This window comes from Suncus etruscus, chromosome 8 (assembly GCF_024139225.1).
Source record: "Suncus etruscus isolate mSunEtr1 chromosome 8, mSunEtr1.pri.cur, whole genome shotgun sequence".
Classification (NCBI taxonomy): Eukaryota; Metazoa; Chordata; class Mammalia; order Eulipotyphla; family Soricidae; genus Suncus; species Suncus etruscus.
Window position 1 is genome coordinate 124,059,746 of NC_064855.1, and position 14,477 is coordinate 124,074,222.

The 14,477-nt window shown below is 56.6% G+C and overlaps 1 protein-coding gene across 4 annotated transcripts in view; it reads right to left on the bottom strand.

The window, feature by feature from the left end:
- The window catches only part of ARHGEF7 (Rho guanine nucleotide exchange factor 7), a 496,685-nt gene that overhangs the window by 46,545 nt on the left and 435,663 nt on the right, over window positions 1-14,477 (bottom strand). For all 4 annotated transcript variants that reach the window (XM_049778113.1, XM_049778109.1, XM_049778110.1 and 1 more), the window contains one exon: window positions 12,588-12,778. In XM_049778113.1, the coding sequence (XP_049634070.1) occupies window positions 12,588-12,752 (165 nt within the window). In that variant the 5' untranslated portion in view covers window positions 12,753-12,778. Of the gene's footprint in view, window positions 1-12,587; window positions 12,779-14,477 lie in introns of those variants that run through there.

The window sequence follows — 14,477 nt, forward strand, 5'->3', positions numbered from 1 at the left end:
CAGACCACCTCGAAGAGGAAAGTTGCACATACTCTCAAGCCCTATGGGCCAAATTCCAAGAACTAGGACTGAAGTAATAACACAGTGAGGAGGGTTCTTGTCTTGAACACGGCCCACCCAAGCTCAAGCTCCGCATCCCACATGGGACCCCAAGCACTGCAAGGAGTAAACTCTGAGCATCTCTGGGTGTGGCAAAAAAAAAAAAAGAAGAAGAAACTCAAAAGATAAGCCAGAGAGATGGCACAGCGGGGAAGGGCATTTGCCTTGCAGGTTGGCCCTGGTTCAATCCTCAGCATCCTATCTGGTCCCCTGAGCTCACCAGAAGCAATTCTTGAGTACAGAGTCGGGAACAAGCCCCAAGCATCACTAAATGCGACCCTGCCAAAATAACTCCCAAGAGAAAAGCATCAGATCTTGTGCCCAACCTTGTTGCTGGCTTCCTTAGATGAGAAGGGTGTCACCCCGCAGCCTGGGTCCCTGGTTGTCAGAAGGCAAGCCCAGGTAGAGTGGGTCAGCTGTGACAGGCACTTCCCTGCACAGGCCCTCACCCTTACCCACTCACTGGAAGGTTTGGCATGCTTGTGTACTCACCACAGTTAAATGCTGACCCAATGGTTTTCAGCATGCTACTTGCAATGTTGTGCTCTATGGTGTGCGCCATTGTACGTGGCACACTGTGTGTAGCTTCTGTTGGAGTAAAGTGTGTCCACAGCACTTATGTGGCAGTAACTTTCACTGCTGTGTTGAAATTGTCCTGTTTCAAATACCGCATGCAGAGCTGGAGCGATAGCACAGTGGGGAGGGTGTTTGCCTTGCATGCACCTGGCCCAGGTTCAATTCCCAGCATCCCATATGGTTCCCCAAGCCTGCCAGGAGTAATTTCTGAGTACAGAACCACAAGTAACCCCTAAGCACTGCCAGGTGTGGCCCCCAAAAAATATACCACCTGCAATTATTTGTAAACTACTTGCTGATCCAACTCATGAAACAGAAGAAAACCTAAAACCAGAATTGGGGTATTTTTGTTTGGGGCCACATCCACTGACACTCAGGAGTAATTCCTGGCTCTGTGCTTGGAATCACTTCTTTTTTTTTTAAATTATCTTTATTTAAACACCATGATTACAAATATGATTATAGTTGTATGATTACAGTCATGTAAAGAACACCCCCCCTTCACCAGTGCAACATTCCCACCACCAATTTTCCAGATCTCCCTCCTCCCCACCCCACCCACACCTGTACTCGAGACAGACTTTCTAATTCCCTCATTCATTCATATTGTTATGATAGTTTTCAGTGTAGTTATTTCTCTAACTGCACTGATCATTCTATGTGGTGAGCTTCATGTCATGAGCTGCACCTACCAGCCCTCATCTCTCTTGTCTCTGAGATACTGTTAAAAATGTCTTTCATTTTTCTTAAAACCCATAGATGAGTGAAACCTTTCTGCATTTTTCTCTCTCCCTCTGACTTACTTCACTCAGCATAATAGATTCCATGTACATCCATGTATAGGAAAATTTCATGACTTCATCTCTCCTGGTGGCTGCATAGTATTCCATTGTGTATATGTACCACAGTTTCTTTAGTCACTCATCTGTTGAAGGGCATCTTGGTTGTTTCCAGAGTCTGGCTATTGTAAATAGTGCTGCAATGAATATAGGAGTAAGGAAGGGGTTTTTGTATTGTATTTTTGTGTTCCTTGGGTATATTCCTAGGAGTGGTATAGCTGGATCATATGGGAGCTCAATTTCCAGCTTGTGAAGGAAGGAATCACTTCCTAACAATGCTTGGGAACCATGTGAAATGCCGAGGATCAAACCTAGGTCAGCCAAGTGCAAGGCAAGTGCCCTACCTGCTTTGCTAATGTTCCAGCACCTAAAAAAAGATTTTGTCTGGAAGAGCTAATGAGACACTGGCTGATGGAAATGGCCAAAGTTTTGAGGGATGTTCTAGCCCCCAGCATCTCACAGGATCTGTGGTTCGGTGGGTGCTAACTCCATGATGCCAGCACTTGAGAGAGGAAGCCTACATTGAAAACTAGGCCTTGGGGCCGGAGAGATAGCATGGAGGCAAGGCGTTTGCCTTGCAATCAGAAGGTTGGTGGTTCAAATCCCGGCATCCCATATAGTCCCCTGAGCATGCCAGGAGCGATTTCTGAGCATAGAGCCAGGAGTAACCCCTGAACACTGCCGGGTGTGACCCAAAAAACAAAAAAAAAAAGAAAAGAAAAGAAAGAGGGCCTGGAGAGATAGCACAGCCTTGCAAGCTGTTTGCCTTGCAAGCAGCCGATCCAGGACCAAAGGTGGTTGGTTCGAATCCCGGTGTCCCATATGGTCCCCCGTGCCTGCCAGGAGCTATTTCTGAGCAGACAGCCAGGAGAAACCCCTGAGCATAGCCGGCTGTGGCCCAAAAACAAAAAAAAAAAGAAAAGAAAGAAAAAGAAAACTAGGCCTTGAGGGTCTCGTAATATTTATCCTGAACTGTGCTAACAAGCCTTGTCAGATTATAAATGAGGGAAAGGATGTCTGAGTTGCTGCTAAGATTAGGTGTGAAATCGTCTTAGGTCGTAAAGTGCTTGAGATCGGACATGAGTACAAATTCTCTTCACTGTCAGGTATTGAGACAATGAGACTGCTGGACATGTACTTGTTGGGGTGTTTGAATGCAAACACCAAGAAACCTCCAGATAAACAAAGATGGAATTGGAAGGATTTTTTTTTCGGGGGGGGTGGGTTTCAACCACACCCAGTGACGCTCAGGGGTTACTCCTGCCTATGTGCTCAGAAATTGCTCCTGGCTTGGGGGACCATAAGGGAGGCTGGGGGATCGAACCGTCCTAGGCTTGCACACGCAAGGCAGACGCCTTATGGTTTATGCCACCGCTCTAGCCCCTGGAAGGAGTTCTGTTATGACACGGCCTTGAGAGCCACAGATCCAGGGGTGAGCTCAGCAGCATCTCAACCCTTTCCACATGGACCCTTGGAATGTGCTGAGCCAGTGGCCCCAGCATTGCTGCTGAAGAGTTCCATTACCAGCTGACAGCCCAGCTCCTCCACATTCCCTGGAAGCCAGGTAGCCCCCTGCTGCAGGGTCCCAGTCACGGCTCAGCTGCCACCATCACCACCACGGCCACCCTCCTGAGTGTCTCCAGAATTCTCTGTGGCATCAACCCAGCTCAAGAAGACAAATGTCACTGCTCTCAGGTACTTCAAGATGGCTCCTTTTCACAGGAGAGCATCTGCAGGCAGAAGATATGGAAGTTGACCCCTGGAAAACAAGCCAGTAGGGGTGCTAGAGAGCACAGGGATAAGGAGCTTGCAGCCAACCTTGGCTCTCAATAGGTGGTCTCCTGAGCAGTGAGTGCTGCTGGGTGTGACCCCAAATCAAAAAACTTGAAGCTGAAGTGATATAGCACAGTGGTAGGGTATTTGCCTTGCACGCAGCTGACCTGGGACGGACCCAGGTTAGATCTCCAGCATTCCATATGATCCCCCGAGCCTGCCAGGAGTGATTTTTGAGCACAGAGCCAGGAGTAACCCCTGAGCATGTGCTGGGTGTGTCCCCCCACCAAAAAAAAAAAAAAAAAAACTAGCCCAAAGGTGTGGCTCAGTGGTAAAACATTTGACATGCATATATGAGACCCTGGTTTGATCCCTGGCATTGCAGACAGTAAAACGAGCCCATGCTTAAGCCTTCACAGATGTATTCCTGGTGCATATATTTGGCCAGACCAGAGAAAGCACATGGGGCAGAGATACAGGACAGTGGACAGGCCATTTGCCTTACAAGCAGCTGACCTGGCTTCAATCTCTGATATCCCTTATGGTTCTCTGGGCACTGCTGGAGTAATTCCTGAGTACAGAGCCAGAAGTTGTAAGCCCTGAGCACTGCTGGGTGTGACCCAAAAACAGAACAAAACAATAGCAGACCAATAGCACGCCAGGCGGTAGGGCGTTTGCCTTGCATGCAGCCTACCTGGGACGGACCCAGGTTTGATCCCTGGCATCCCATATGGTCACCGGAGCCTGCCAGGGCAATTTCTGGGCGCAGATCCAGGAGTAACCTCTGAGCTCAAATGGGTGTGTGGCCCAAAAAGACAAAAATAGATAAATAGATAGATGGAAGGAAGGAAGGAAGGAAGGAAGGAAGGAAGGAAGGAAGGAAGGAAGAAGGAAGGAAGGAAGGAAGGAAGGAAGGAAGGAAGGAAGGAAGGAAGGAAGGAAGGAAGGAAGGAAGGAAGGAAGGAAGGAAGGAAGGAAGGAAGGAAGGAAGAAAACAGAACAAAACACATTCAAAGAACCACGCACCTACAGCAACATACATTTAGAAACATAAAGCAGCAAAACTACATGATGGGGATGATGGGGCACCTATTCATGCCCAGTCAAACTGAGTCCATAATATTAAACTAGCCCCAACGCAGCCCCCACGATAATCACAGAGGGCAGAGTGGACGAGGTCGCAAGGGTGTGACCACAGAGATGTGGAGCCATGAACACCAGGGAAAGGACAAGTGTGGGCCAGCCAGAAGCTTAGTGACCTGCTAGCATCCTGAGTGAGCTTCTCAACCCATCTGTCCCTTGCAAGATGTGCCATGAGGCCTGTGACCAGGGCAGTGGCTGTCACAGCAGAAACAGTCTCGGCTGGCACAGCCGGTATAATGCAGTGGTCAAGGAGCTGAGGAGAGGAGGCAAAGCCCAGCAGAGGTGGCTGCCAGCCACAGATCACAACCACAGAGGGCAAGCAGACTGCACCAGGTGCTGCCAGGAGACACCTCAAGAGTGAGCATGTCCGACACAACCCCAAAAAACACAGACAGGTTCCCACCCACATGAACATTTCTTTAGTTTGTTTGGGACCACACCCGGAGCTGATCGGGTTACACCTGATACTGTGCTCAAAAATCACTCCTGATAGACTCAGGGTACTCTGTAGGACCACAGGGTATGCCAGGGATGGAACCTGGATCAGCAGTGTGGCAAATGCCCTCTCTGCTGTGCTATTGCTCCAGCCCACACGTGAATATTCTTTTTTTTTGGGGGGGAGCCACACCCGTTTGACACTCAGGGGTTACTCCTGGCTATGTGCTCAGAAATTGCCCCTGGCTTGGGGGTACCATATGGGCCGGGGGATAGAACTGAGGTCCGTCCTATGCTAGCGCTTGCAAGGCAGATACCTTACCTCTAGCGCCATCTTCCCGGCCCCACACGTGAATATTCTTTTTTTTTTTTTTGGGCCACACCCGTTTGACGCTCAGGGGTTACTCCTGGCTGTGCTCAGAAATCGCCCCTGGCTTGGGGGGACCATATGGGACGCCGGGGGATCGAACCTCGGTCCGTTCCTTGGCTAGCGCTTGTAAGGCAGACACCTTACCTCTAGCGCCACCTTCCTGGCCCCACATGAATAGTCTTAAGAATGAACTTCTGGGGTCTGGAATGATAGCACAGCGTTAGGGCGTTTGTCTTGCATGCAGTCGACCCAGGACGAACCTGGGTTCAATCTCTGGTATCCCATATGGGCTCCCGAGCCTGCCAGGAGCGATTTCTAAGTGCAAAGCTAGGAGTAACCCCTGAGCGCTGATGGATGTAACCCAAAAACAAAAAAAAAAAAGTTTCTGGAACCTTCCCCAGAGCAATTCCCACAAGGTGTTGGTCTCACCCAAGCCATCATACACAAGATGCCTTGGACAGAAGCCAGGCATCAGGTTCCCCAAAAACTCAGAATTTGGTGACTTCCAACAGTTCAGGGACCCCAACCTCTTAGCCTGCTGCTCCCCGTTCTCCATAATAATCAAATCCCCCACTTGTCCCAGGAGTTGGGCAGAGCCACGGTAGTATCCACACTGGTGCTTCCTTGGGGACTTCTGTCCTTCCTTCCTGTCAGGCACAAGGCAGCTATCAGGGGAACCATTGGCCCAGGAAGAGCCCATCACCTCTTCTTTCCCCCCACCCCTCCTGGACAAGGTGTGGGAGGAGAGCAAGGACACCCCAAGGTCCCTGTCTGGGACTGGCCTCTGCACACACATGCACACATGTACAAGCACGCAGTCCCTACACACGTAGCAAAGCCCAGCCACACTCCCTCAGCCCAGAACCTCCAGCTCCGGCTCTGGTCAGTGTGCGGCAGCTACAGCAGGAAGAAGACCCAGCACCCAAAGGACCACACAACTGCACTGTGCAAGAGTCACCCCCAGAGCGCCTGCACCAAAGGGCCCAGCTGGAAGGACAAGGTCTGTGTGGGGGTGTCTGAATGCAAGATTCCCTCATGCAGAAAAGGCACAGCGCTTCATGCCTGGGACTGAAGGGGCTGGTCTGAAATCACGGCACAGACCCATAAGATCTGCATGCGTGGTGTGTACATGGCACATGGTATGTGGAACAAAAGCCGTATGTGTGTCTGCAGGCATGGAATAGGAAGCAGTGTGTGTGCGTGTGTGTTTGCAGATATTTGCAGAAACAAATGTGTGTGTGTGTGCAGGTGTAGAACAGGAACCTCTGTGTGTGTGTGTGTGTGCGCGCGCGCGCGCGCAGGCATGAAAATTGTGAAGGAAAGTTTGTATGCAGGAGTATGCAAGAAAATGTGAGTGCAAAAAAGTGTGTAGAGGAAAAGTATGTGCACAGCCCAGAAAGCACAATGGGTTAAGTAAAACAGAAAAGAAATCATCTATTTCTTGGGTTCCTGCCACGTGTGCACCAGTGTCTACATACATATAAGGTTCCTGCACCATGCCTGCACAGACACACACACTGGCACCTAGTCCATCTGTACACACACACCAACAATGGGTTCCTTTTTTATGCACACATGTGTCCACACACACAAACACACACACACAGGTCCCTGTTCCTCCAAACCTGCCAGGAGCAATGCCTGAGCAGTGTAGGGTGTGGCCGAACACCAAAATGCCAAAAAGCAATGCGACCAAATCCTATTTATAGAATGTTTTAAACAAACTTGCATTCATATATATATATGTGTATATATACATACACACACACAATACTTCCACACACCCACACTTAGTTTTAGTTTGGCTTGATTTGGTTGTGGTGTTTGGGTCACACCTGGGTGATGTCCGGGGTCTGAACTCAGGAATCACTCCTGTTAGTACTGGCTGGGGAGTCGTAAGGGATGCCGGAGATCGAACCCAGGACAACCGTGTATATGGCAAACACCCTCCCAGCTGTGCTATCAACCTGGCCCTGACACACATGTTTTTTGCACATAGCAACCCTCCCCTGCACACACACTTTCTTACACACGGGACTCTCCTGCACACATACTCTTACACACACAACACTCCCCTGCATACACTCTTACACACGAGAGACTCCCCTGCATGTGCACGCGTGCGCACACACACACACACACACACACACACACGACACTCCCTGCACACGCGAAGCTGAAAACTGCCCTGTCTTGGGGCACTCTGGAATCCAGAGCTAAAGTTAGTAACAGGAAGTCCAGGACCTCGAGATAGCTGGAGGGTGGAGCTCCTGGGGGCTACGCAGGCCCCCACATGCTGGCCCAGGCCCCTGCCGCTGTCCTTGGTCTCTCTCCAGGCCGTCCTCGGCCCCTCGCCCAGCAACGAAGAGCCAATGGCTGAGCGGGACTTCCCACCCGGACAGCGAACAAGACCGGTGAGGCCAGAGTTGGGGCGGGGCAGGAGTCGGGCCTGATGGAGCCAAGAGGGGGACAGGGCTCAGGGGACTGATGCTGGCGGCCTGGAGCCAGACGGGGAGGGGTGCCGAAGCAGCAACCAGCTGGCCCCGCTGCCCATCTGCGATCCCGGCCTTCCGTGAAACCCGAGCCGGGCCCCACTGGGCCCCTCAGGCCAGCAGCTGCGGGGGGCAGCTGCGCAGGGAGCGAACCCGAGCCTGGCCAGCTGGCCTGGGCCACAGAGGGAGGGGGCGGGGAGGACACCGGACCACGCAGCAGTCGGGTCGTTGCCAGTTAACCCCCGCCCGGACTCCTCAGGAGGGTTGTCCGGCCTGTACGAAGGTAACTGGGAGCATCGGGGCTACAGGAGGTGGCGGGTGTAGATCTCGGACCCCATTCCAGGGTCGGGTGGAGCCCACGTGTGCAGTGGCTTGGACCAGAACACGTGTCTGTCACCCCCAGTGACATTGAGGAACAAGGGCCGCAAAGGACAAAGGACCCTCAGACCCCAACTGTGTCCTCTCAGTGGTGCCAGAGATTCCCAAGAAAGGAGCTACAGTACAGTGGGAAGGGTGTTTGCCTTGCACAAGGTGGACCTGGGTTTGACCCCCCAGCATCCCATGTGGTCCCCCTGAGGGCCACTAGGAGTGATTCCTAAGCACAGAGCCAAGAGTACTCCCTGAGAACAGTTGGGAGTGATTTCTGGGCACAGAGTCAGGAGTCAGCCCTGAGCACCACCGAAAATTACTAAAAAAAAAAGGGGGGGGGGGAAAAAGAGGGACCTGAGTGATAGCACAGAGAGGAGGGCGTTTGCCTTGCACACGGCTGACTGGGGTTCAATCTCCAGCATCCCAGATGGTCTCCCAAACCTGGCAGGAGTGATCTCTGAGCACAGAGCCAGGAGGAATCCCTGTACACCTCTAGGTGTGGTCCAAAAAACGGAAAGTAAGGAAAAAGGAAAAGGAATTCCTGGACACACAGGACGCTATGATCCCACCTGTCTACACTCCTCCTAGGGGCTCCCCAGAATCCCCCCCATAGTGTCTTTCCAGCCAGTTGGGCGCTGCCAGCCATGGCCACAGGACACCTGCAGGGGGGCATGAACGGCCAGAATAGAATGAAAGCCAGCCGAGTATCACCCCGAGACAGGTTTGCTCAGAAGCCTCAGGGATGGGACCACAGCCTTCCTGGGAACTGCACTCCTCGACCGCCCCACACGTCGAAGCTGGCCTTCTCACTGCACAGTGAAGACCCTGAGAACCAAGACCAGACTCACACCCTGCGCAGGGCAAAGACAGGCCAAAAGGGGACCACCGGTGGAGGCCCCATTCTAGAGCCAGCAGCGTCACCCTAAGGAGCGCCATACTGCTCACCCTGCCCATGGGAAGGTCTCAGCAGAACCTTCGGGGCGGGAGGGGGGGGGGGAGTACAGCCCTTGGAGGGGCTCCACCCGCCACTGGAAACAACAGGTCAGGCTGGATCCAGGCAGGGGCAGCCCCAGGATGGGCCCCTGCTCGATGCTGAGCAGAGGCCTTCAGCGCAACCCCTAGCTTGGCTCCCTCCTCACTCCCCTCCCCCTTCTGCACCCCTCTAAGAACCGGCCGGCCTCTGGCTTCCCCTCCCTAAGCTCCCCAAGCTCTGCAAACAGCAGGAGCCCTGAGACAGGACCTTGATTCAGGGGTGCCCCATGGGGGGAGCTGTGCCCCAAAGCTCTGGGCAGGGGCGTTGGTTTCAGTGTTCTTTTTGATTTGAGTTTGGGAGACACACCCAACTGTGCACAGGGCTCACTTCTAGCTCTGCGCTCAGGGATCAGTCCTTCCAGCCTAAGGGACCCTATGGGGTCCCAGGGGATGGGGGGAACCCAGGTTAGCCTGTGCAGGGCAGGCACTCTGCCCGCTGTCCTGCCTCTCTGGTCACCCAGGGTTGAGAGGTCCTCACCCTGGTCCTCACCCTGGTCAGCTGCTCAGACTGTGACAGGGCCCGAATGCAGGAAGAGGCCGTTGGAGCTGGTCATGCCAGAGACTCCATACGAACCCTTAAACTCTCATCCCGGGTTCTCCCTTGTCCTGTCTGACTGTCTGACTGTGCTTCACTCTCAGTGACATCTGAGGAGAAATCTGGGGCGAGGGGGCTCAGGAGGGCAGAAGTGATCTGTCCCCACCAGGCTGGCCCCGCACCCAGGAAAGCTGGATCCCCACTCAGCAGTCCCCCAGCCAGACAGACCAAAAGGCATTGGCCTTGCACATGGCTGACCCACAGTTAGTCTACAGCACCCCACAGGGTCTCTCGAGTCCAACAGGAGTGATCCCTGAGTGCAGATCCTTCCAGCAGGAAGCCCTGAGTATCATGGGGTATGGCCCAAAAACCTAAACTGATTGGGGGAACTTGGTCTGGCAGCCCCAAGAAGGGGACGCCAGCCAGCAATTTCAGTGTCCCAAGGGAAGACTGCAGGCTGCACCCCAGGTCAGCAAGAACAGAAGGAAGTGCATTGAGCTGGGCTGGTGGGAGACACCACAAGGAGCACTGTGAGGAGGAGTAAGACAGTGGAGCCCATGGGTGTCCCTCCATTCCCCCCGATGGCACTCAGAGAAAGCAAAGGGTGCCCGACAGGATTCTCTGCAGAAACGCTGGGCTCTGAGGACTAGGTTTCCTCTTCTTTTTTAAAAAAAATGTTGGAGGGGACACATCAGGTAGTGCTCAGGACTTACTCCTGGCTCTATGCTCAGGAATTAACTACTGGTAGTGCTTGAGGAGCCATCTAGAAAGCTAGGGATCAAAACCAGGTCGGTCCCGTGCAAGGCAAAACCCCTCCCCACGTGCTATCGTTCAGGCCCCCTGGACTGTATTTCCTTACAACCACCACCCTGACTATATGGCCACAGCCACATGTGCAAGCATCAGGCAGAGCAATAGCACGGCGGGGAGAGGAAGGGTGTTCACCTTGCACACGACACCGGAGGGATCCATCACCTCCGCACCCTGTGTCACCCTCCTGCCAGTGTCACCTGCTCCTGAGCACCTCCAAATATGCCAGGCCTGTCCCCCACGAACCATGAATAAACTTCCACGCAGGTTCCTACGTGCAGCCCATAGGCATCTGAATGCGATTCTAATTCTGCTCTCTGACTATCGCGGGTTTGTGGCACCACAGGGCAGGAAAGCACAGACCATCGGCCTGCAGAGAGCTGGAGGACATGCCCTAGAGTGCCTTTATGAGGCACGAGGCCCCACGTTACATCCGAGTATGAGCTAGGAGGTGTGGTGGCGGAAGAACCCCACATCCAGAGGAGAGGCTCAGGACTGCACGCCCAGAACCTTCCTTTGACTGGGATCAGACTTAAGTCTCCCCGTGTGAAATGTTCACGCTGAGTGTCTGCTGAGCCTGAGGGTCCCTCACTTCTGTGGCCCAGCACCCCCTTACAGACTAGAAAACCATCGGCGCCCCTAGGAAACGCGCCGTCTTTAAGCAAACACGAGCAAAGTGCACCCGACGGGCTAGCTAGCAGCCTCCCCTTCCAGGGCTGTCCCATCCACTGTGGGAAACTATTTCAACCAGCCCATGGGCCCCGGCCGTGAGGACCTTTGTGGGCTCAGAGACTCCCCAGGGCCCAGGCTTCTGGGGTATTTTGGGATGTTTCGATTTGGCTTAGACAATCTCCACATTTCACTCATTCCTTTCTGGTTATGGGGCTGAGAAGACTGTTCTAGTCTTCATGTTCTAGTCCTTGCCAGGATTTCAAAGAAAACAGTGGTTGAAACCGGTGGACAGGCAGAACAAGGCAGGGCAGGGCAGATTCTTGGGACCGTGAGGGGCTTCTCCTGGGGCATGAACGGAGGGATGGGGAGCTTTGTTGCAGCCTGGGCTGACTGTCCACCCCGACCTCTGCCCTCTGCTACCAGGAGACGGATCCCTGTCCCATGCCCCAGGGCACTGCCTCTGCCCCTTCTCCGCTAGTACCCTGAAAACAGACTCCCCTTCACCCCCTCTCCACCGCCCTCTGCCCTCTGAGGTGCCCACTCTGTCTCACCCTCACCGCTACCTTGCAGGCAGGAAAAGCCCTCAGCAGTCCCTTCCCCCGAGGCACCTGAGCTCTCTCCTGTGAGGTCTGCAGCGGCCAAGTGAGAAGGCGAAGATTAAATTAAGGTTTTGCTAATTATCAGCCAAGCGTCCTCTGGGTCGGGACCGGTGCATTCCACGAGTAAAAGACAAGACGGTTTATCCCCCGGTGGCCTCTGTCCATGTCTACCTGGGCCACCTTTCAACAAGGTGGGCCTTTATGCCTCTGGCTGGGGGTGCTGGGCCAATGAGGGGAGAGCACTTTGGAAAGGCGGAGATGTTTAGAGCCCCAGGGGGTCCCAACTGGCATCCTCCCGGGACTGGACAGGACAGGACGGGCGGGACGGGGCACACGGGTCAGCATCATCCTGATGGGGGTGGGGGGGACAGCCGGTTTCCAGGAGAGAAGCGGGTCTGGGCCCCGGGGACCGCTACTCCGAGCATGTCGGACCCTGCGAACCAGACCTGGGTGGGCCTGGAGACCGGCCCTTGTGCGCGGGGAGGCGGCGCTGCCCTGCCGGGCAGCAGAGGCGCGGGGCGACGGAGCCCCGCGGGCCCTGGGCGGCGCAGCCCGAGCCGCCTCGGCCTAGAGCGGTGAGCGCCGCCCAGGGCCCGGGCGCGGGGCAAGGTCCGGCGCGCCAAGTGCGCGCAGACAAAGCGGGCCCGGGTCTCGGGCCGGCCGGGCGCCTGCCGCCGCAGGGGCTCGGGGCGGAGCGCGACGGCTCCGCGATCAGTCAGCCTCTTCAGGGGCTGACCTGCTACAGCCCCCCACCCGCGTTCCCGTTCCGTGCGTCCCCCGGCCACACAATGGCGCTGCGCACAAAGGAGGGCCGGCGGTGCCGGGGGTCCCCGCCCGGCTCACCTTCTCGATGGTGCCCGGCAGCAGGCGCTCGAGCAGGCGGCACAGCACCACCCCGTCCTTGAGGGACGCCTGCAGGAAGCCCTCGGGGTCGGCCACCGTCTTCTTGGGCGACTCGAGCACGCCCAGCGCGATGAGCCACGTAACGGTCTGCTCGGCCGAATTCATCGCGGCGGCGGCGGCGGCGGCGGCGGGACGGGCGGGGACGGGACGCGCGGGGACGGGACGCGCGGGGACGGGACGCGCGGGGACGGGACGCGCTGCCCGGCGCTGGGCTGGCTGGCTTCACCTCGGCGCGGCCGCGGCCCGGCCCGCTGCGCCCCGCGCGTCCTCCTGCGCCCGGCCCATGGACCGGCAGGCCCGGCCCGGCGCGGCCCAGGCGCGGCGATTGGCCCGGCCCGGCGAGGCGAGGCGAGGCGAGGCGAGGCGAGGCGAGGCGAGGCGCGTTGGGCTCGGCGAGGCTCGGCCGTGCGTCCTGGCCGCCCGCCCGTCAAGCGCCTGTGCGCGAGGTGCCCGTGGATGACATCACTGGGGAGGGAGAGAAAGAGCAGGAGAAGCAGGAGGCGGCGGCGGCGGGAGACTCGCGCGTGCGGGCCCCGCGCCCCGCACCCGCCCCGCGCGCCCTCGCCCCGCCGCGCGCGCCCGCCCGCCCGCCCTCGCACCTGCGCGGGTGGGGGCCCGGGGCTGGCTCTCCCTCCGGGGGGCGACGCCGCCCGGTCCTCCGCCCCGCACACCGCCGGGTCCGTGACGCGCGCCTCCGCCTCCGCCCCGGATCGCGGGAGCGCCCCGGACCCACCCTCCCCGCGGGACGCGCGCCCGCTCGCTCGCTCGCTCCTTCTGGCTGGGGTTTCCAGGGGGCTCCGCTTGGCTCCTGGACGTCGGGGTCCCCGAGGCGAGGCGAGGCGCTGCTCGTTCGTTGCAGCTTGGCCTTGCAAGAAACTGGGGGGCTGCGCGGGGGACCAGACCAGACCAGACCCGACGCGGGCGTCTCCGCGCCCCGGACACCAGCGATCACCCAACACAGCGACGATTCCGTCTGCGGCCGGCTGAGCCGAAAGCGCGCGGCGAGCGAGGGAGGGAGGGAGGGAACGGTGCCCGGGGAGCTCCAGGCGCCCCGCGCTGCGGCGTCCGTCACGCGGGATCTCCCCACGCCCACCCCGAGGGACCGGGCACCCGGGACTCCCGGGAAGGTCAGCCAAGAGGCGGAGGCTGCGGGAACGCGCCCGTGGGCCGGCCAGGCTGCGCGCCACGCGGAGCTCTTGGCGAGGGAGGCCGCACCGGCGCCACGGTGCTCAGGAGACACCCGGTGGGTTCCCAGGAGCAAGCCGGGCAGGATTCCCAGCCCCAGCCCGGCCAAGGAGAGGCCCGCCCGAGGCTTCCCCGGTCCAGTGGACTCCACAGGGCCAACAGGGCTGAAAACTAGCCAAAGCTCAAAACGACAATGACGATGGTGGTGGTGGTGATGATGATGATGATGATGATGATGATGATGATGATGATGATGATGATGATCAGAGGGGCCAGAGCGGGGAGGGCGCTTGCCTTCCATGCAGCCCAACCCGGGTTCCATTCGTGACATCTCATTTGCTTCTCCAGAGTCTGCCGGGAGTGATTGCTGAGTATCATGGGATGAGGCCCAACACACACACACACACACACACACACACACACACACACACACACACACACTGAAAATATAATAATAATGAAGGTGTTGGCAGGGTAGTACAGATGGTAAGGCACTTGCCTTAGATGCAAGTTCAATCGGGTTCCATCTCCAACACCCCAAGCACCACCAGGAGCGATTCCTCAGTGCAGAGTCAGGAATAACCCCTGAGAAGTGCCAGGTGGAGCCCAACACACACACACACACACACACACAAATAACAAAGG